General features: G+C 41.8%; 1 protein-coding gene across 11 annotated transcripts in view; it reads left to right on the plus strand.

Annotated features, from left to right (window-relative positions):
* The window catches only part of sox6 (SRY-box transcription factor 6), a 519,057-nt gene that overhangs the window by 435,833 nt on the left and 61,792 nt on the right, over window positions 1-21,432 (plus strand). For 9 of the 11 annotated variants that reach the window (XM_067993894.1, XM_067993896.1, XM_067993891.1 and 6 more), the window contains one exon: window positions 12,617-12,766. In XM_067993894.1, coding sequence (XP_067849995.1) covers window positions 12,617-12,766 — 150 coding nt within the window. The remainder of the gene's footprint in view (window positions 1-12,616; window positions 12,767-21,432) is intronic. The other 2 variants (XM_067993893.1, XM_067993900.1) reach the window with 1 other exon arrangement.

Consider the following 21,432-nt stretch of genomic DNA (forward strand, 5'->3'; position numbering starts at 1 on the left):
AACTCCAGCAGCGCAGCACTCCCTCAGTGCTGCATTGAAATACCAGCCTAGATTGCGTGCTCAAGTCCTGATGTGAGACTTGTACCCACAACATCTAAATCGGAGGCGAGAGTGCTATTTCAATTGATTTTATAAATCTATTGTACTAGCAACGTTCTTCTAGCCTATCCTGCAAAGAGGGGACTCGGGATTGGATTGTTATAGTGACTGAAAAAGACCTTAACCCAGACCTACCGTAATGAGGGAGAGATTGATGGTAGAAGTGGGATTTTGCTGGCCACAGCATTTATTTCTGAAGTGTCAAGGGTCAATCCAGCAGGTTGCATGCCAGCAGATGAAACAGCTGTCGGAACATACTGGAAAGGATTAGTGCATTGCAGCAGGAGCTGGATTTCCCCCTCCCCCCCATCTGACATCTGGGCAACAGTAGGTCAGAAAGCCTACCACAGGCCCTACAGCTACCATCGTGTGGTGAAGAGCATGGGCCTCTCACTGCTGTTTAAGCGATTAGTGCTCTGAAGCAGCAATAATGCTGAATTAATGCTTGGGTGCTTGCTGCAAAAAATCATGGTGGAAAGTGGACAACAAAAAAAACGCTGAGAAACTACAATTTGTTGTTGCCATTTGAGCTCACCATGTCCAAAAGGGTCGTATTTAATTAATACCAGCTAAAGGCCTGACCTTCGAGGTGACTTGAAGTGATTGGACTGCATTTTCAAATCGACTGGGAGCACAAAACCAAAATTAAAAGGCATCTGGTAACTCGCCTCTCCCTAACTAAGCTGGGCTTCAATGGGCCATTAAATGCTCAGTTGGACAAAGGGTATTAGTCCAGCCATTCAATTGTATCGTGCTTCCTTTTCAAAATATATTACAAAAAAAACACATTTCAGAGTCGTACAAGAGAAAGAGCTTAACATCATAGTCTCAGCAGATTTACCTCAGTCTGTAGGAGAGAGAGAGAGAAAAAAAAGAAAATGAAATCAAGTGAGGCAAAACAGTGGAGTCAGTGTGGATTTGCTGTTCCCCCTCCAGTCAGCCACTTCACCAGGGGAATAGCTGTTTGCAGCTTTGAGCTCTAGTGCACGCACAAGAAAAAGGGCTCTTTTCATCACTGTTGCTTTGTTCCTTGTGGTCAGCCTTTGGCCTTGCCTTTGTTCGGAACTGACATGGTGAAAACAGTGGTATTTCCCAAGGGGAGTGGGGCAGTACCTACAGACTGTCTCAAATTTTAAAAAGAAACAACAGATATAAAAATATCCAGCACAAACATGTGCATGTGTGTAGTTTTCATTTTTCCATCCTGCCTTTTATAATCATTCTCTGCATGTGATTTCAGTTAAGATTCAATTAAGGAATGTGCAAACATTGTTAATCTGGCCAGCAGTACTGGAGAAAACTGTCCAGGATGCTTTAATTCAGTGCACTTACTCATGTTTCGCCCCCCCCACCCCCCACACTTCTTTTCATGCTGGAGACCTGGCCATGCAATAATAATGTTGAAAGGGGGTGTTGTTTCCGTACTGAGGAAGTTCTGGGCAGGTGTGATTCTCAGAACAGCCGCGCTCTGAAAACGTCATTGACTGTCCACCATGTTTTCTGTGGTGGGCGGATCTGTTCTGTACCAGATGCTACATTTCCTGCAGCGTGAATTTCCATTATGTCTTTTTTAAGCACAGTTTGATGTTCGGTTATAAAATTAAAATTGTAGATGGCTGATAAAATATCAGTGGCAGATGTGTCCAATGGTTTGATGATGTCATCACTTTGCTATTCCCACCACATAGTCTTTACTTTACAAAGCTGATGAACTGTCTCACTAGAAACTTTGCCAGACAACAATGCATCTTTATTGTATAATTACAGCCTTAATAGTATACAATGAGGCAAATCAGTGTACTAGATAACATCGGGTCATTTTAATGAGTCTTCCCCCCTCATCCGACAGCACAAGTCAACAAATATTAGGCATGCAAAAATGTCAAAAGGACATCAGCAAATCTGACTGGAAAATTCTATTCTTACGTTATTAGTATTGCTTGTTAATTGAACCGTGCATGGGAAAAAAAATACAACTGCAGTTACCCGCTCTGTGATACTTGGCGGCTGTGTGCGGTCAGGGTTCTTTACAACCATAAGAGTTAATTTGCATCGTGCTAATACTTCCTGAGTGTAGTGTGTCTCCAAAGTGACCGTGCAAAATATTTTCAAAGATCACCTCGTTGTATCACGTACATGCATTTGGTTCAAGTCAAAATTCAGCACCTGCATAGCTACTTTTGATGCCTTGATCTCCGACTCAGGCATCCTAGTATGGCATTTTGTACTGAGTACTTGTACCAATTGTAAAGCTGATCAGCATCACCAGTCAAACATAATTGCATTGGATGTCCATATCACGCATCAAAAAGGCACCAACTCCAGTTGTTGTGCAGCAGTATAGCGAGCTCATAGCGTGTTCTTACATTCCATCCACTGTGAACTTGATTCCACCACAGAAATATTGGAGATGTGTTTTTTTCCCTAAAGGGATAGTGGGGGTGAAATTTGACCTTGGGTGGTAGTGTAAAATAGGCACTAGTGAATTGGCAGCCCTACTTTACACTGCACCCAATGTTCTTTTCCATTGAAGCCAATGGAAAATTTATCGGGCTGCCGATTCGCTATGGGCCATTTCACACTACCGCTGAAGTTCTATATCTCTACCAACACTCTTTCTTACCATGTATTCTTGAATATGCCAGCAATGTTTCAAAACATTTTTATGTTACTGCGGAGACTGCTGGGAGAGCAGCACTCAAGCCATTACACATTCAGCCATTTTCGGTGTTTCTGGAATCAAATGAAACAACAGAAAGTACTGGCTTTTAAGGCTTTAAGTCACCAATTGTAATGCTATATCACTTCCTGAATCCCCGTTTGACTTAACTTGAGTTTTAAAAAAAAAAATTTGGTTGGATTAGGTCCAAAGCAAAGAATAAAAAAGAAACATTTTTCAGGCAAATGTTTTGACACCACATTCATCATATTGAGCTGTGCAGGGGTTTGTGTTTGTTAAAGCAGACACCCGGCCACCATGTATATAACAAGTTACACTGACAAAATAAGTCTCAAGTTGTATTGTGGATAATAAACCTATTTTTCTGTTGGCTTTCAAGATGATTTTTCAAGAAGTTATCTAGTTTGGTATATAAACTTGGTTGGCTCTTGTTGGCTGGAATTTTAAAGGAAATATTCATGCATGGTCCAGTACGGTGGGGCAGTCAGAGCAGGAGATTTTATATTATTCCTCGTTAACTCTTCCCATGTCAATCTTCTCCCAGTTGCTTGCTTGAAGGTGCAACAGTTGATAGATGTTGAATTTACCTTCTCTCTCTTGGCATCTGGTGTCTTCCTCTCGGAAGATCAAATGGTACTGTATGCCTCCAGTAGACCATCTGAAATATTCCAGAAAAATCCAATAGAAGCCTGTTAGCAAAAATCACAAAATGCTGAGCGCCGAGTCTGAAGATTGTAGATTTGAGCCCAAATAGAAGTGAGGCGTTCTCTATTGTAAGAAGGAAAAACATTGCCATCATGACCTCAGGAGATCCCAAAGTGCTTTACAGTCAATTAAGTACTTTTGAAATGTATTCACTTTTGTAATGTAGAAAACATAGCAGCCAGTTTGCACACAGCAAGATCCCACAAACAACAATGTGATAATGACCAGATAAATTGTTTTAGTGATGTTGGTTGAGGGATAAATATTGGCCAGGACAGATGGCATTGACAGTGGCTGTGAAGATATCTGTGGACTTACTACACAGGGCAGAAAAATGGAAAAGGCGGAGGTGGCTGTGAATACACGGTCATTACTGAAAGAAAAGAGACCTGGAGTGACTCCCTCAGTTTGCATTTAGCTGTAGACCACTCTTGAATGTGACAATTCAAAATGCCAGGGTAACAGCACATCAGTATATTGGCATCCAAGCTATGTGGCCTGAAAGGGCCATTTATAAGTCCGCTTATTGTTTACATAGAAGCAAAGTGAAGTTAATGCAGTCATATGAGACAGGCGGAGTTCTCAAGTCCTGCCGGAAACCACTTAGGTGCTGCATGTGTATGGAGGTCTGCCTGATAGGTATGTCATCACAAGTACCAGTATCTCTTCGAACTGCTTAGCTTTATAAATGAAGGCTACCTGCTGGCCAATTCTCAGGGATGAGGATGATAAACAAAAATGCAGAGAAGGTTTTAGTTTGGTTTGTTTTTCTAGAAAATGAGCTGCTAGGAAAAGGGATATGCCCACACATAAAGGGACTTGTGCATTCAAATACATGTTTATTCGATGCAAAAACCTGAATCTATGTGCATGGAATCTAGTTCGTGAGGGACTCCAGAAAGGAAAACTGTCTCTTTAAATGTTAATTTTTATGTCCGTTTCAGTTGAGAACAAAAGTATTTCTTTCCATCACTCCCCATCGAGGTCAAGATCCCTCGCTGTAGTCGATGACTTTTTTAAATAGACCTTAGCCACATCTGTCCAGCAGAGCATGCTGGCTGCTGCGAGGGTAAGGACCTTTAATGGACCCTAAACTCAGTCAGCAGCATTATCTTGCCCAGCTGTGAGTGAGCTGAAATTTTCCAGAATGTGACAATCATTAGCGGATGTCATCTAAAAAGATGCCTTTTGGTGGCTTGGAGGAAAAAAAAGAAAAAAATTACAATGCTGTTTTTACAGTCACAAACAATTAGCAATCTGTTGAAAAGAAGGCAGCTATTAAATTAAAAAGGAAGGACTATTCATATCTGTGTGGGAACTTAATCAGGCTCTCATTTCCAATGCTGATGACTCCACAATTGCCCGAGGTACAGTGGAAGAAAGCCCCTTTTGTGTCTTGATAATGTGGAAGTGATAAAGTTTCCTATAGCAGACATATGTGTTTACATCACAAGATGTGTTGTTTGACAAAATGCTTTGTTCTGTATGTGTGTGTTCCCCCCCCCCTCTCTCTCTCTCTCGCTCTCTTTCTTTCTTCTATAGCGTTCCATGCAGGATTCTTTGCCTGGAAGCACTTTAATCAGCTGCAGGATTTTTTTTCCACCCTCCCGAAAATAGTTGCTTTTGTTAACTGGAATTTGATGCAACTCTTTCAGTGACGGTCTGTGTGCATTAGAGCTATGAAACAGGCGAGATTTATTTAAGGCAGTGCTTTTCACTATTTGTTGAGAGCCACAACCCTAAACAGCATCTTGCTCAAGGGCCATTTTCGAGAATGCTTCAACACATTGCACTATGGTGTGATGAGAAGTGGGTCTGTGTCTGCAGTTCTCCACACAGCGGGCTCCTGATTTCAAATGTGTCATCCTGAACTGTTGTCAAGTGAAAGCCAAGTACTTAACCATAAGAAAGGAGGAGGAGGGGGGCGGGGGTGGTTGGGGGGGAAGTACTGATATTTCCATTAAAACTTATCTATGCATGTTGGCATAGTCCCACATCCAAACCTTTGCTTTCTCTCACTGGGCAGCAAGCGAAGGGGAGGGTAACATCCCACAGTGGTGACTGGAGGCCCTGAGACTTATGAAGCAGCAAGTCTAATGAGGACCGCATGTGAACGGTTGGTAGGATATAAGTTGTCACTGGGCTGTATTATGAGTTCCATTGATTTGGGAATCAGAAAGGTGGCACTGCTAAAACTGATAGGCAGGTAAGTTCTGACAACTTGCCCCAAGAAGTAACCATGAAAAAAACAGAACAAAGACCCTTTAGCTTTTGATTACCTTGATTACGAACAACAACTCTGAGTTCTACCATCTGCAGGGATGATTTTCTTGAAGGCATTACTGAGAAGTGAATAATTTAAGTAATTAGCTTCTGAAGATGAAAAAAATCATGACTTTTGTTTTAGTTCTGACCCCTAACAAACTGCATTGAACAATTTATATTTGATTTAAACTTACCTCAATTTGGATCATTGTTGCTAAGGAAAGCCAACTTGATATTGTTAATACAGAGGCTGCAATTTTTTTTAGTGAAATCCACTAAAATTTCTCGTAGTTTCTCCAAGTTCCAAAAGCTCTGAATTTTGGAAACTCAGTGAAAATGCAAGAACATTCATAAAACTGGACTGTTACTGGAGAAGGTTGGAGTCTCTGCCAAGTTGCCACCTCTACTGCCATAGTAATTGTTTTGGAGAAGAAGGAATGTCTGTGAAGGGGAGGTGCGACAAGGCATTAATGGGTTTAGGATGGATTTTTACCTCTTTGGATCCAGTCAGATAATTGTATGAATTCCTCCAGTACACTGGGGCTGTCCTCTGACTGGAAGCTTAGAGAGGTATTACAAACTGTGCCAGAGTAGCACTCTATGGGTCTGGAGATCGCTGGGGGTCTGCGTTTGGGGTCCAGGAGACCAGCAGGAGTTTATTTGCCAGTATTTTTTTCAGGAATACATATATCTAATTTTTAAAACAGAAAAATGTGAATCTTATGAGGACGTGCTGGGAATTTGATTAGGTAATGCAGATATACCAATCAGAAACCAAAAACTCACTGGCTTGGATGTCAATTTGTGCCCGTTTATGGCCTAAACTGAGGGGACCACGAGCTAATGGTCCTCCTCCGTCATCAAGATCTGACCAATACGTCAGGCATCAGTCGTGCCCCAAGAGGCAGTTCACGTTTACGGGGAGGAGCAAGAGTGGCTGGGGCTGGGATGACAGTTAAAGGCCTATGGGAAGTGTGGCTGAGGGGGAGGGGGGTGGGACTCGGGAGGGAGGTGTGCTTTAATGTGAAGCCAGGAGGAGCACTTAGGTAGGTTTTAAACCTACCTTTGTATTTCTTACACAGTCTCCTGTGGTCGTTTTAAGGACTGCTAAACAAAAGAAACCTGTCAGAGTTGCATATTTAAATTGGGCCAGCAGTGCTTTCAAGTGACTGTCAGGGTGCCTAGATGTGGAGATGCGCGGTGATGGACTGGGGTTGACAAATGTAAACAATCTTACAACACCAGGTTATAGTCCAACAATTTTATTTGAAAATCACAAGCTTTCAGAGGCTTCCTCCTTCGTCAGGTGAATGTCAGGAAATCCTTGAACCTTTCACATTTATATTCAGAGAACAATACCTGGTGATTACAGATAATCATTCCAACTGCCCGTTGTCAAGGCAATCAAAGTGTTCAGACAGAGAGGTGTTACCTACAGGACCACCGAATATACAAACGGCCAGAACACAAAACAGAGAGAGAGAGGGAGAAACATCCGAAAGGAGGCAGTGCTGTCCAATATGGCAGCGGTCACGTCACTGCATATCGGGCACAGGACCTTGTGCCCAGAAACTGATATATGTTGTCATGTTTTATGCCCACCAAAGGGGTGAAACCCATGCCACTTTCTACCCCACTGCGTAAGACTAAGCTCATCCACCTTTTGATGGCATTTCCTCCATTAAGGGTCCCAATACCCTCCTCTAGGCACTCATCCGCCCAAAGCCATTGGCACTTTTCGGCGGTGGCCAGATTACTTAACCGCTGCCCGTCATCCGGCATTGACCAGTCACAGCTAGTACCGTGCACTTTCATTACGGTAACCGGTTTTAACACCTGATCTGACTCTCCGAGTTAATTAGTTTACTATAAGTAGAGTTAATCAGTTATTATAAGTATCTGTGTACAAGCACTCCAGGTACGCTGATCTAGAGTGAACACAGCAAAGTGAACAAGCCCAAAAGTAAACTTGTAAGCTCTTTTCATTTATTTACACCTGCAGTTTCACTGGCTGGCGGTTAGTTATAAAAAAAAACAAGTATTCTGCTGTATTTTCACTACCTACTCCCCGGCTGTCATAGGAACCCAATGCCCCTAAATTTAATAAATTTAGAATGCATTGACAAGAAGGTTTTAAAAAAAAATCCTCCTGAGAAATGTTTACAATCATTAAGTGGAGAAACTAAATTGAGATTTATTTCCCTTATAAGAAAATAGTCTACATTCTACAAATAATTTTATTGCCGGGGTGCTCAAAGTTTTGGTTCAACACGCACAGAATATTTGAGTTTTCTTTCCTTTTTTAGTAAACATTTCCTGGTAAGTGAATACATTTTTTTGGCAATGAGTTGCTCACTTAAAAATGAATTTATTGCACACACAACAAGTTAATAAGTTTATATCAGAAAGAGAAGCAAAAGGAAAAGCAATAACATGAAGCTGAAAATGTGCAAAGTGAACAGGTTTTTGCAGAAAGAGTTAAAGAACGATGACGGGGTTTAGTGGCATGGTTATAATGTGGAATCACAACCTGACACCCTGAACTTCTGCCAATTACATTGTGCATCCTTGTTTTCAAATCCCTCCATGGCCTCGCCCCTCCCTGTCTCTGTAACCTCCTCCAGCACTACAACCTTCCGAGATCTCTGCGCCCCTTCAATTCTGGCCTCTTGCACATCCCCGATTTTCATTGCTCCATCATTTGCGGCCCTGCCTTCAGCCATCTAGGCCCTAAGCTCTGGAATTCCCTCCTTAAACCTCTCTACCTCTCGCGCCTCCCTTAAGAAGCTCCTTAAAACCTACCTCTTTGAACTTTGGCCACCTGTCCTAATATCTCCTTATGTGGCTCGGTGTCAAATATTGTTTGATAGCATTCCTGTGAAGCACTTTGGGATGTTTTACAATGCTAAAGGCGCTATATAAATGCGAGTTGGTGTTGTTTAAAGCACCGGTGGTAATGCACAGGATCGTGCTTACACTGTTGCTCAAACGTTTCTATATTGCCTTCCCAGCGCTGTAAAGTAGACAGCCCTAGGTCCTCTAGAGGCCCACCTCAGTAATATAAACATGACACTAGATGTGCAGTATGTGACTAGGAGCAGCTCGAGATGCTGTTTGTTTAGTAAAGTAGCAAGCCTCAATTACATAAAGTGTAAAGAAGGAAAGCAGAGTGTCCAATTGCATAATAAATGTCTGCACTGTCTGTTGAGGCAAAAAAGAAAGCAATACTGGTGGCTTTGGATGTAGCAAGTTGCTGAAGGAGGCGGAAACTGGCTGAGCTATCTCCTGGTTTTAAATCAATAGCTGCCCAGGTCTAACTAGAACGTCAGAAGTCTACAGGGATCTGCCCTGTCCCCGAGGATCATGCAGTCAGCAGGACACTATTGTAATAGTCCTGAGACAAAGAAACTGAGGTTATTTATGTTGCCGTTAAAGCGTATCATGTGCTGATCGCGAACAATACCCAATTGTGAGTGAAAGGAGATTTTAAAAACGTATTAGATGGCCCATGAATGTTTCTGAGTCTGCAAAATCTTGCTTTTGGCTCAAACGCAGCTAATATATTTAACTTAAAAATGTGAAAACCACTTGTATTTTAAAACATATTTTTGGGCAAAAGGCTCTGTTGGAGCCTCCCTCAAAAAACTATTGAGCCTTTGCATTTCCCTCATGATTTGCTTATTTCTGTTTCCTTATCAACCTTTACATACACTGATCCCATCAGAATAAAGACTCCCAACATGACATCTGGATGTCTGTGGGGCAGAATACTCGGTTGCAGTAGAAATACCGCAGACACTGTATGTTGAGGGTGGCTGAAGTTAATGCTGGCTTATATTAACTAGGTCATATGTGACGGGGAGGAGGATTTGCAGCATCAGAAATTAAAATAGTATTGGTACAATTAAGCAGCCTTTCAAAAATGAATTAAATGAATAACTTAGAAAAACTCAGTATGTTACAGGACAACTGGGAGGAGGGATGACGACTGTACTCTGCATTTCATAAATACCACATTCATAAATCCTACACTGTATTATGACGGTATGCATTTTGAATACATACAGTATTTACTTGCCTGAAAATGTATCCTCCCCCCATTCTCTCCCCTGCTTTTCGAAAGAATGCTGATCCTTTCTGAGGTATTGTTCCATAGGTGCCAAAAGCGTATCGGTACCTCCTCCAAATGGCCATTCTTCACGAATGAACCCACACAGTAATGATTGTCAGGCTATTCCACCATAGAGGGCGTCACAGCAGGAGTCACGAGCTAGCAATCAGGAAAAGGAACTCTGCTGATTTTAAGGGCGGTGAGGCCAGTAACGTTCCTAAAGCCACCTTCATTGGCATAGGTTTGAGATGTCTCCACCTATCTTGATAACGACACCCACAGGGTGTCTTCTGTTTCTTTGTTGTACAGAGTAGGCTTATTTCAAAGAACGAAACTGACGTGGTAGAAATTGATGCACTGCCAACATGATGAGTTGGCAATTACACTTTGGGCAGGAAGTCACCGCATTCTGCTCTTGGACACCTCCCAGCAGCTGAGTCTAAGTGCCTTGGGATGTTTTATCACGTTAAAGGCGCTGTATAAATGCACGCTGTTGTTGAGTCAGAGTGGCGGTGTCAGAATTCACAGAAGGTAATTGCACAAATCCCACCTCCAAGATCAGGGAATGATATCGTGGGGGAGAGATGGGAACCAAAAACAAAATAACAAGGATGGGTGGTAGGGGAACTCATAAAAACGTACAGTTAGGAACGAGAGAGAAGCATCCAATGCATCTGACTTGTCCATGTTTGTCTCATTAGGAGCATTTACACTTTCCCCCTGCCTCAGAGGCAAACCCACATCGCTATGAAAACGAGACATCGTGTGACTGATGACATGTTTTGGTTCGCATTAGCAGCGAAGCAGAGCTACTTGCAGTCATGTCGGTCCATAGAGATTCCTTTTGCTTTTGTTGTTGAAAAGTCCCCTGCATGTGAGAGATTAAATAACAGCAACTGTGGTGAGATAAATCTCAAGAATAAGCTAATACTGCAGCTCACTGGAGCTGTGCAGTTCCCCACTGGATGCAAATCCAGTGCACAAAGCTCTTAATTCAGCTCTAATTGCGCAATGCCACTCAGCACGGCTTTCATGTCCGAGAGGTGGTTCTTTTTGACACTTAGGTTGTAGGGTAAGAGTAGAGCAATGGTTTTCAAACTTTTCTTTGAAGGGGACCCCCTGAAAATATTGACCCGTTCATGGGGCCTCCCAGCAAATATTTAACATATTCTTGGGGAGGCTCTGCAAATATTGACACATGCCTGGAAACCTTCTGCAAATATTGTCACGCTCCCAGAAACCCCCATCCTAACTCCTGAAACACAGCATCAGCTACCCAAAGGAAAACAGCGCTATCATTGCAGAAAACATATTTTTATTAGTATTTATGCAGCAACAGAAATAATGTGCGAGTAAGTCAACACGTGCAGAAATCTGATAACAGACAGAAATCTGATGATCTCAGGAAACCCTTAGGATCCCTTTGTGGATCCCAGGTGAAGGTCTGTGCATTATGGCGTCAGCTGCGGCTCAGTGGGTAGTAAGTATTCTTGACTCTGAGTTCGAAGGTCGTGGGTTCAAGTCCCACTCCAAAGACTTGAGCACAAAATCTAAGCTGACACTTCAGTGTAGTACTGAGGGACTGCTGCAATGTCAGAGATGCCATCTTTTGGATGAGACGTTAAGTCGAGGCCCTGTCTGCCCTCTCAGATGGATGCAAAAGATCCCATGGTACTATTCGAAGAAGTGCAAAGGAGTTCGCCCTGGTGTCCTGACCAATATCGATCCCTCAACATCACTAAAACAGATTATCTGGTCATTATCACATTGCTGTTTGTGAGATCTTGCTGTACACATATTTGGCTCTGGGTTTCCTACATTACAATAGTGACTATATTTCAAAAGTAATTCGTTGGCTGTAAAGTGCTTTGGGACGTCCTGAGGTCATAAAAGGTGCTATATAAATGCAATGCTTTCTTTCGAGACCTGACCTGGAGAAGGTGTGATTTGTCAACAGCAGCGGCTTGCGTTTACATATGCTACTTGCCTTCAGGAAGATGTCTCAGAGCAGTACACAAAAAGGAGAAAAGAGACACAGTGGAATCTGAGGGTGGGGAGTGGAAAGAGAAATGGAGAGACTAGGATGAGCAGTCAAAGAGGCAGATTTTGAGAAGGTTTTCAAAAACAGGGAGGAAGGTATCAATGCAGAGGAGACTGGGTAGAGAATTCCAGAGGACAGGAGCGCAGTGGCTGGACAAGTAGCCAGCAGTGGTGAAGTGGAAGAGTTTCAGTGAGTGCAAAGAGGAAACATAATCTATTCATCGGCACTGCCATCTCTCACCTTGACAACAGAAAATCATTAATGGAAATAAAGCAACAATTCATGGTAAATGAGATAAGGGACGTGAGGCAAATCTCAGAATGCAAATAATGCTGTCAGCTCGTGGAACTATGAGCTTCAGGTTTATGTCATCTGACCCATGGAATAACAAATTGCCTTGTAACTCATCAGCCAACTATATAAGTAAATGCACATACCTTGTATGCACATACCTTGTAGTCAGTATGCAACTTTTAAGCTTCTTTCTAATGTGTAGGGTTTGCTGCTGAGTGTAATCACTCTACAAATGTCCATCTATGAGAGTAAGCTGTCTTTGAATAAACAGCCTGCTACGGTGCCCATTGATTTTAAAGGGACTGTCATTCTGTTCCACTGTCATGTTGCATATGTGTACAAGTTTCTGAGACTCCTTCAGCAGGCTATAGATGAGTAAAGAATGCTGATACTCATGAGGTATGTTCTCTCTCTGTCTCAGCAGCTGTATGCAGCACAGCTGGCCAGTATGCAGGCATCGCCTGGTGCTAAGATCCCATCCACTCAACAACCACCGAACCCGGCAGGCGCACTCTCACCAACAGCTCTGAAAAATGAAAAGCACGGGACCAGCCCTGTAGCTCACAACAAGGTAGGTTTTACATGTCTATACTGTAGTTCTACAGAGTATTTCTATTACACAGCAGAAAATTTACCTGCTTAAATTGGTGTTAATTCATTGTTAGAAACTTTGCTGTGTGAGTTATTAAATATTAATAGCACTAGCTGATCTCCCGTGGCATTGCACACGGGTAGTCTGAGGTGGAGCACGAGTGTGATTTTTAGCTGTTAAGATGGAACTACATTTAACCTGAATTGTCCCGTTACACTGTTCAGGTCCTCCTTGTGAGAAAGTGGTCTAATTAGCCTCATCCTAAACTCAATAGGGGCTAAATGTGAAATAAGTTCCTGTAGATTGACAGCTGCTTGTAAAATCCTGGCTTCTGTCCCTTGATCAGGTTATCAAGAGCAGAAATACTGGAACAAAGTATGATACCCGAAATGTGATGGATGATGATAGATACTTAACTTTGAGAAAGAGAGAGAGAGAGACATGCTTTTATCTATGTATTTGGAAAGCTTGCTCTTTTATTTTACTTAGTGAGGGACCAATAATTTTTCAGTAGTACAGTAATTTATGATCTTGTCACTAGTGTGATTTCCCCCCCCCCATAACCACACCTCCCCTAATTGTTAGTATTTGTTTTTCAAATTCACCAGGCAGGATTCTGAGTTAAGAGGGGGCATTTCACCAAGGTGGATACAAGAGCTCAATGCTCATCTGGTTTCCATAGATGATATTTCCTTGGTCCCAGAAGCATCGAGACCATCACCAATGATTCCCCAGAATGTAGAACTTGCTACCACAAGGAGTAGTTGAGGTGAATAGAATAGATGCATTTAAGAGGAAGCTAGATAAACAGTATAAAGTAGGGAATCATACTCTGCCACCCTCCTCGTTACATAAAATAATAAAAATGCCTCTAGCTTTTTTCTGAATGTAGACTTTCAACAGAAGTTTACTTGTTGTCGCTTCAATGTGGCCGAGTTTCCTTGTTGAAGTGGCACAAACTTAAACACCAAACTCTGGCTGCTGGCTGTGAAGCTGACATTGACTGTAGATTCTCCCCACAGATATGTGATTCAAATCCTTTTGAAGTTATACTGAAACAAAAGATAATATTTGACTGCATCTTTCATTATTAAATTAGATCAACAGCCATTCACAGAAGGCTGCGTTTCTCTTGTCAGTATTGAATGGATATCCAATCTTTGATGATGGCAAAGATGTCTGATTAAATCCGATGGCATGGCCATTTACACAATTCACACCGTAGATATCCGATTGTGTTATCCTTCAAAATTTGCACGTGTGAAGTCACTTGTAGGACATCACTTTGTAGGTTGACAAATCTAGAAATGCAAAATTAAATCCAGTTGGAGGGTTTGGAGTCTGTCGAATGCTCACTTATATTGAGTAGAATGGGCCTATACTCTGGAGTTTAGAAGAATGAGAGGCGATTTCATTGAAACATATAAGATTCTGAGAGAGCTTCACAGGGTAGATGCTGAGAGGCCATTTCCCCTGGCTGGAGGGTCTAGAACTAGGGGCATAGTCTCAGGATAACGGGTCAGCCATTTAGGACTGAGATGAGGAGAAATTTCTTCACTCAGAGGGGGGTTGTGAATCTTTGGAATTCTCTACCCTAGAGGGCTGTGGATGCTCAGTCGTTGAGTATATTCAAGGCTGAGACTCTAAGGGACTCAAGAGATATGGAGATCAGGCGGGAAAGTGGAGTTGAGGTCAAAGATCAGCTATGATCTTATTGAATGGCGGAGCAGGCTCGAGGGGCCGTATGGCCAACTCCTGCTCCTATTTCTTATGTTCTTAAATAAACACATGAGGGAGAAAGGAATAGAAGGATATGCTGATAGGGTTAAATGAAGAGGGGTGGGATGAGGCTCATGTGGAGCATAAACACCAGCATGGACCAGTTGGGCTGAATGGCCTGTTTCTATGTGCTGTGCATTCTATGTATTTCTATGCAATTCAGAGAGAAAGGCAAGGGAAAAATCTGCCATCTGCAGTCAGCTGATTATACAGCTTCTTTAGAAGAAGGTACGGGTTGTCTATGGGCTGAGCCATTGTACCGTCATAGGCAGCGGAAACTGAGGACCTTACGAGGGTAGATACGAAATATTTGGGGAGATATGATGAAAGTGGCGGGTAAGGATAATATTCATATGAGAGCTACAAAAAAGCGTGCATTTAAGACGCCCCAAAGCACTTCACAGCCAGTGAAATACTTTTGAAATGTAGTTTCTGTTGTTGTGTAGGGAAACAAGGCAGTTAATTTGCACACAGCAAGGTCCCACAAACAGCACTGAGATAAATGACCAAATAACCTGTTATTTTAGTGATTTTGGCTGAAGGATAAATGTTGGCCAGGACACCTGGAACATTCCTCTGCTCTTCTTTGAATACTGCCGTGGGATCTTTTATGTCCACCTGAGAGGACAGACAGGACTTCAGTTTAATGTCACATCCAAAAAACAGCAGTGCACTGAAATATCAGCTTAGATTATGTGCTCAAGTAACTTGAGTGGGCTTGAACCTACATCCTTCTGATTCAGAGGTGAGAGGACTACCAATTAGCTGACACCTAAGAACAAAAGAAAGCATGCAACAGAATGAAGCCCATGGAATAAAAGGGGCAATGGCAGCATGGATATGAAATTGGCTAAGTGACAGGAAACAGAGAGTATTGATGAACGGTTGTTTTTCGGACTGCAGGAAGGTATACAGTGGTGTTCCCCAGGGGTCGATACTAGGAATCATAGAATGGTTACAGCACGAAAGGAGGCCATTCGGCCCAACGAGTCTGTGCCGGCTCTCTGCAAGAGCAATCCAGCAAGTCCCACTTCCCTGCCCTATCCCCGTAGCCCTGCAAATTTTTTCCCTTCCAGTACTTATCCCATTCCCTTTTGAAAGCCACAATTGAATCTTCCTCCACCACCCTCTCAGGCAGCACAATCCAGATCATAACCACTCGCTGTGTAAAAAGGTTGTTCCTCATGTCACCTTTGGTTCTTTTGCCATTCACCTTAAATTTATGTCCACTGGTACTTGACCCTTCTGCCAGTGGGAACAGTTTCTTTCTATCTACTCTGTCTAGACACTTCATGATTTTCAATACCTCTATCAAACCTCCTCTCAACCTTCTCTGCTCTAAGGAGAACAACCCAGCTTCTCCAGTCTATCCATGTAACTGAAGTCTCTCATCCCTGGAATCATTCTAGTGAATCTCTTCTGCACCCTCTCTAAGGCCTTGACATCCTTCCTAAAGTTTGGTGCCCAGAACAGGACATAATACTTCAGTTGTGGCTAAACCAGTGTTTTATAAAGGTTCATCATAACCTCCTTGCTTTTGTACTCTATGCCTCTATTTATAAAGCCCAGGATCCTGTAGGCTTTCTTAACCGCTTTCTCAACCTGCCCTGCCACCTTCAACGATTTTTGTATATATACCCCCTGATCTCTCTGTTCCTGTACCCCTTTTAGAATCGTGTCCTCTAGTTTATATTGCCTCTCCTCGTTCTTCCTACCAAAATGCAACACTTCACACTTTTCTGCATTAAATTTCATCTGCTACGTGTCCGCCCATTCCACCAGCCTGTCTATGTCCTCTTGAAGTCTATCACTATCCTCCTCACTGTTCACTACACTTCCAAGTTTTGTGTCATCCACACATTTTGAAGTTGTGCCCTGTACACCCAAGCCTAAGTCATTAATAGATATTAAGAAAAGCAGTGGTCCTAGTATCAACCCTGGGGAACACCACTGTATACCTCCCTCCAGTCCGAAAAACAACCGTTCACCACTACTCTCTGTTTCCTGTAACTTAGCCAATTTCGTATCCATGCTGCCACTGCCCCTTTTATTCCATGGGCTTCAACTTTGATGACAAATTATGTTGCACTTTATCAAACGCCTTTTGGAAGTCCATATACACCACATCAAACGCATTGCCCTCATCAACCCCCTCTGTCACCTCATCAAAAAACTCAATCAAGTTAGTTAAACACGACTTGCCTTTAACAAATCCGTGCTGGCTTTCCTTAATTAATCCACACGTGTACAAGTGACTGCTAATTCTGTCCCAGATTCTCATTTCTAAAAGTTTCCCCACTACCGTGGTTAAACTGACTGGCCTGTAGTTGCTGGGTTTATCCTTACACCCTTTATTGAATAAGGGTGTAACATTTGCAACTCTCCAGTCCTCTGGCACCACCCCCATATCTACGGATGTTTGGAAGATTATGGCCAGCACCTCTGCAATTTCCACCCTTACTTCCCTCAGCAACCTAAGATGCATCCCATCTGGACCGGGTGACTTACCTACTTTAAGTACAGCTAGCCTTTCTAATACCTCCTCTTTATTAATTTTTAGCCCATCTAGTATCTCAACCACTGCTTTTTATGATATATAGTAATGACTTGGGTGTACAGGGCACAATTTCAAAATTTGCAGATGCCACAAAACTTGAAAATGTAGTTGACAGTGAGGAGGATAGTGATAGACTTCAAGAGGACATAGACATGCTGGTGGAATGGGCAGACACATGACAGATTAAATTTAACGCAGAGAAGTGCGAAGAGATACATTTTGGCAGGAAGAATGAGGAGAAGCAATAAAAACTAAACGGTACAATTCTAAAAGGGGTGCAGGAACAGAGATACCTGGGGGTATATGTGCACAAATCTTTGAAGGTGGCAGGACAGGTTGACAAAGCGGTTAAAAAAAGCATATGGGATCCTGGACTTCATAAATAGAGGCATAGAACACAAAAGCAAGGAAGTTCTGTTGAACCTTTATAAAATACTGGTTTGGCCACAACTGGAGTATTGTGTCCAATTCTGAGCACCGCACATTAGGAAGGATGTGAAGGCCTTAGAAAGGGTGCAGAAAAGAATCACTAGAATGGTTCCAGGGATGAGGGACTTCAGTTACGTGGATACACTGGAGAAGCTAGGGTTGTTCTCCTTAGAGCAGAGAAGGTTGAGGGTTGATTTGATAGAAGCGTTCAAAATCATGAAGGGTTTAGATAAATTAAAAAAGAGAAACTGTTCCCATTGATGGATGGGTCGAGAACCAGAGGACATGGATTTAAGGTGATTGGCAAAAGAACCAAAGGCGACACGAGGAACAACTTTTTTACACAGCGAGTATTTATGATCTGGAATGCACTGCCTGAAAGGGTGATGGAAGCAGATTCAATTGTGGCTTTCAAAAAGGAATTGGATAAACACTTGAAGGGAAAAAATTTGCAGGGCTATGGGGAAAGAGCGGGAGAATGGGACTAATTGGATTGCTCTTACAAAGAGCCGGCATGAGCTCGATGGGCCGAATGGCCTCCTTCTTTGCTGTAACCATTCTATGATACTATAATTCATCCCATCAAGCACACATCTTTGACAGATTATGTACAATTTACCAAACATGGTCCCTATCACATTTATTTCGTATCCTGCGGGAACATTTTGCATAATATCAAAAGGGTAATCAAATGAAACTGCAGAACATGTAGCATATCTTTCCTTTTCAACCTTGGCCCATTTCTTTTTGTAATTGACATTTCCTTGAACCCAGAAGTACAGAAACCTTCATGGTTTGCACAGTATCCTTGGTTTATAATAGACCACTAATGCGCAGTTTATTGGCAGAAAGCAGAGATCTCACAATATTAGGTGTGCCTATTGTTAAGGCAATTGAGCACTTAACTGCTGATCAGAATCCCTGGCTGCCGTTTTTGCCAGAATGAGTTCATCACTTCTTAATTGAGCCTCTAGATGGAGTGCTGTGCAATGTTGAAGTAATCAGTGTGAAGGAACAGCAAAAGAAAAGACAGGATCCAAGTGCCTGTTCTTCGTCTACATAACAACAGTGACTGCACTTCAAAATAATTCATTGATCTGAAGCACTTTGGGATGTCCTGAGGACATGAAAGGTAGTATATAAATGCAAGTTCTTAAATGTTGTAACAACATTGACAACTGCCATAGAAAACCCAGAACATGTTGCAATTCCCACTGCACAAAGTATGTGGCATTTGTGGAAATAGGAAAGGAAGGTAGATAGAATTATTTTAAACAAATTTGAAGTGATTTCATTTTACAAATTTCAACAAAGCTCATGTGATTGACTATTATGTAGTTGATGCACAAGTGCATGTTAAATGGATTGATGTACCAGTTCAGAGTAACTTTATGTCCATTCGGTTCTATTGCAATAGCACTATATTGTTTAGACATTTAACAGTTGCTTAAAGTGAATTTAAAACAGCAGCCTCCAAGTACAAGCACAGTCCTGAAATTAACTTAAGTAGAAAAGGCCAACAACGCCCAATATGCTTATAATTGAAGCGGGAAAGACAAACATTTCGAGCGTAAACACTTCTATAGCCAGCTGAAGACTCACACAGAATCTACTCCCCTCGTGAGTTACCAGAGAGAGAAAGAGAGAGAGAGAGAGAAAGAGAGAGAAAAACAAATTCAGATCAGAGCAGAATGGATATAAAGAAGTTAAAGCTAAATGAGACTTTGGAGCTAGCTTATTGATCAGAGTTGGGCTTGTTTGCTTGTTGGGCCAATTGTTTAAGGGGTGTAAAATTCAACTTTGGCATTGGCGTAGAACGGGCGCCCTTTATACACCCATCCAATTTTCTTTTCCATTGAAGTAATTTTACCCCAAACAGTCCAGAATGAGGGTAGGGGATTAGTACAGTGGGAGTAACACACCATTCTATTTTCTCTGAAAACTGAGTTTGAATTCAGCTAATAGTGATAGGATGGTAAAGATCCAATCAATCTGGATAAATGTTTCTCCAGTTCTCAGTGGGCATGGGTCTACAGCACAAAACTGTCCCCAGTTCAGGTCTGAAAATGGAAACAGGAAAAGCTGGCAAAGTGGCTGAAGTTAAGGTGTGAAGTTATTAATGTCAGTATTAAGGTCTTATTCCTCACTTTGTTGAGCATAAAGCTAAAGAATATTGAATATAAAGAAATATTGAAATAATGCCCAAAAGCTTCAGGCATTTAGAGATTTATGATGCAATTATAAAGAGCATTCCACAAGGTGAGCAATTACATTTTGAAGATTTTTGTTAACATTTTTGCAGCAAATAGTTAACTGTTAAGAATACAAATATTTTGTTTATTCAGAAAATGTTGTAAAGGAAATGTAAACTGGGATCCTAAGTGTTGCCCTAAAACTTAGAAGTCTAGATCACTCAGTGATTAACTCCGTTCTGACTGAACTCTTTAATTCTTATCTTGCCCTAAACCCTCCATTTCAACATTCTGCTGTGTTGCAATGACCCTTACTGCAGTACCTAATTTTGAGACCTTTCTTTTCATTGTCCTTCTTGCCCTCCCTTGTCCCACCTTGTTCCCTAAACACATGACTCATGTTGGGATGTGCCAGCATTCCTCCAGTGCCTTGCCCAAGTAAGAATTCTTCATGTATGAACCTTGACAGTGAGTGCTCACTTGATCATGAGGGACATCGGAGTCTTCTTTTTGTCCACATCTACACGGGTACACCTTCCAGCAGAAGCCACTGGGTAGTAATCAGTGTCCAACATTTAGACAGCACCCCTCACATCAAGGAAATTGTCTCAGAACACTTTATAAAGGAGAAAGGTGGAAAAAGAATAAAAGTTTAGATAGGGAGGGGGAAGAGAGACCAAAAGCATAGTCAAAGAGAAGAGCTTTAGGAGCTATTAAAGGCAGGAAAATAAGTAGCAATGTAGAGTTATTTTTGGGAGAGGAATTTTGCAGGAAAGTGGCATAAAAATGGAAAAATCAGCCTCTGATGTGGAAGGAGCAAGGACCAAATGTTAATCAGGTTGGTTGAGGGAGAAATGTTGAATAGGATAATGGGAGAACTCCCTGCTTTTCTTCATATAGTGCTATAGGATATCTATCGTCCATCTGAACCACTGAAACAGATAGCTAGGATCTTGGTTTAATGTCTAATCTGAAGAACGGCACCTCTAACAATGCAGGACTCCCTCATTACTACACTGAGTGTCAACCTAAGTTATGTGCTCAAGCCTTTGAGTTGAACTATGACCCACATCTTCTGACCCAGAGGTGTGAGTCCTATGAGTCCTACAGTAAATGGTTAAATTAGACATATACATGGAAAGATAAATTCAGCTTTGAACACGGGAAAATGCACAGGAATACACAACTGGATATTTAGCTTTCCCTAGTTAGAATACATTTCAGATTTACATTGAGTGGAGAGTTAGAACTGCAAAGTGTATTAGTTCCAAATTACATTTGTCAACATGAGTAAACACTGACATTACAATAATAAAATTACTGTGTTTATGTAAATAAAGGCAAGTACAGAGAGAGACTAATGAGCCTTCCTTTAGTTAAATCTTTTAGGAATTGGCTAATTAGCTTCTTATTTGAATGTTACAGGAGAGAACCATTTCTGTCCCTGAGGTAAAAAGTACCATCCAACCAAGTGATCAGATGTTGTATTCAGTCTTTGTTATTCAGTATTTTCCAATTAACTATGCAATGTGCCATAGTTAATACCTCAGCTTTTTGAAACTATCAAAGGAGCAATTTGCTGTTCTTGTTGCAGATATATAAACACAAAATCTCAAATGAGAGAGTTTAAAATATATATATATATATACACACACACACATCAATTACTGCTCCCTCCCCCGTTTTCT

The sequence above is a fragment of the Heptranchias perlo genome, chromosome 12, assembly GCF_035084215.1.
Source record: "Heptranchias perlo isolate sHepPer1 chromosome 12, sHepPer1.hap1, whole genome shotgun sequence".
NCBI lineage: Eukaryota > Metazoa > Chordata > Chondrichthyes > Hexanchiformes > Hexanchidae > Heptranchias > Heptranchias perlo.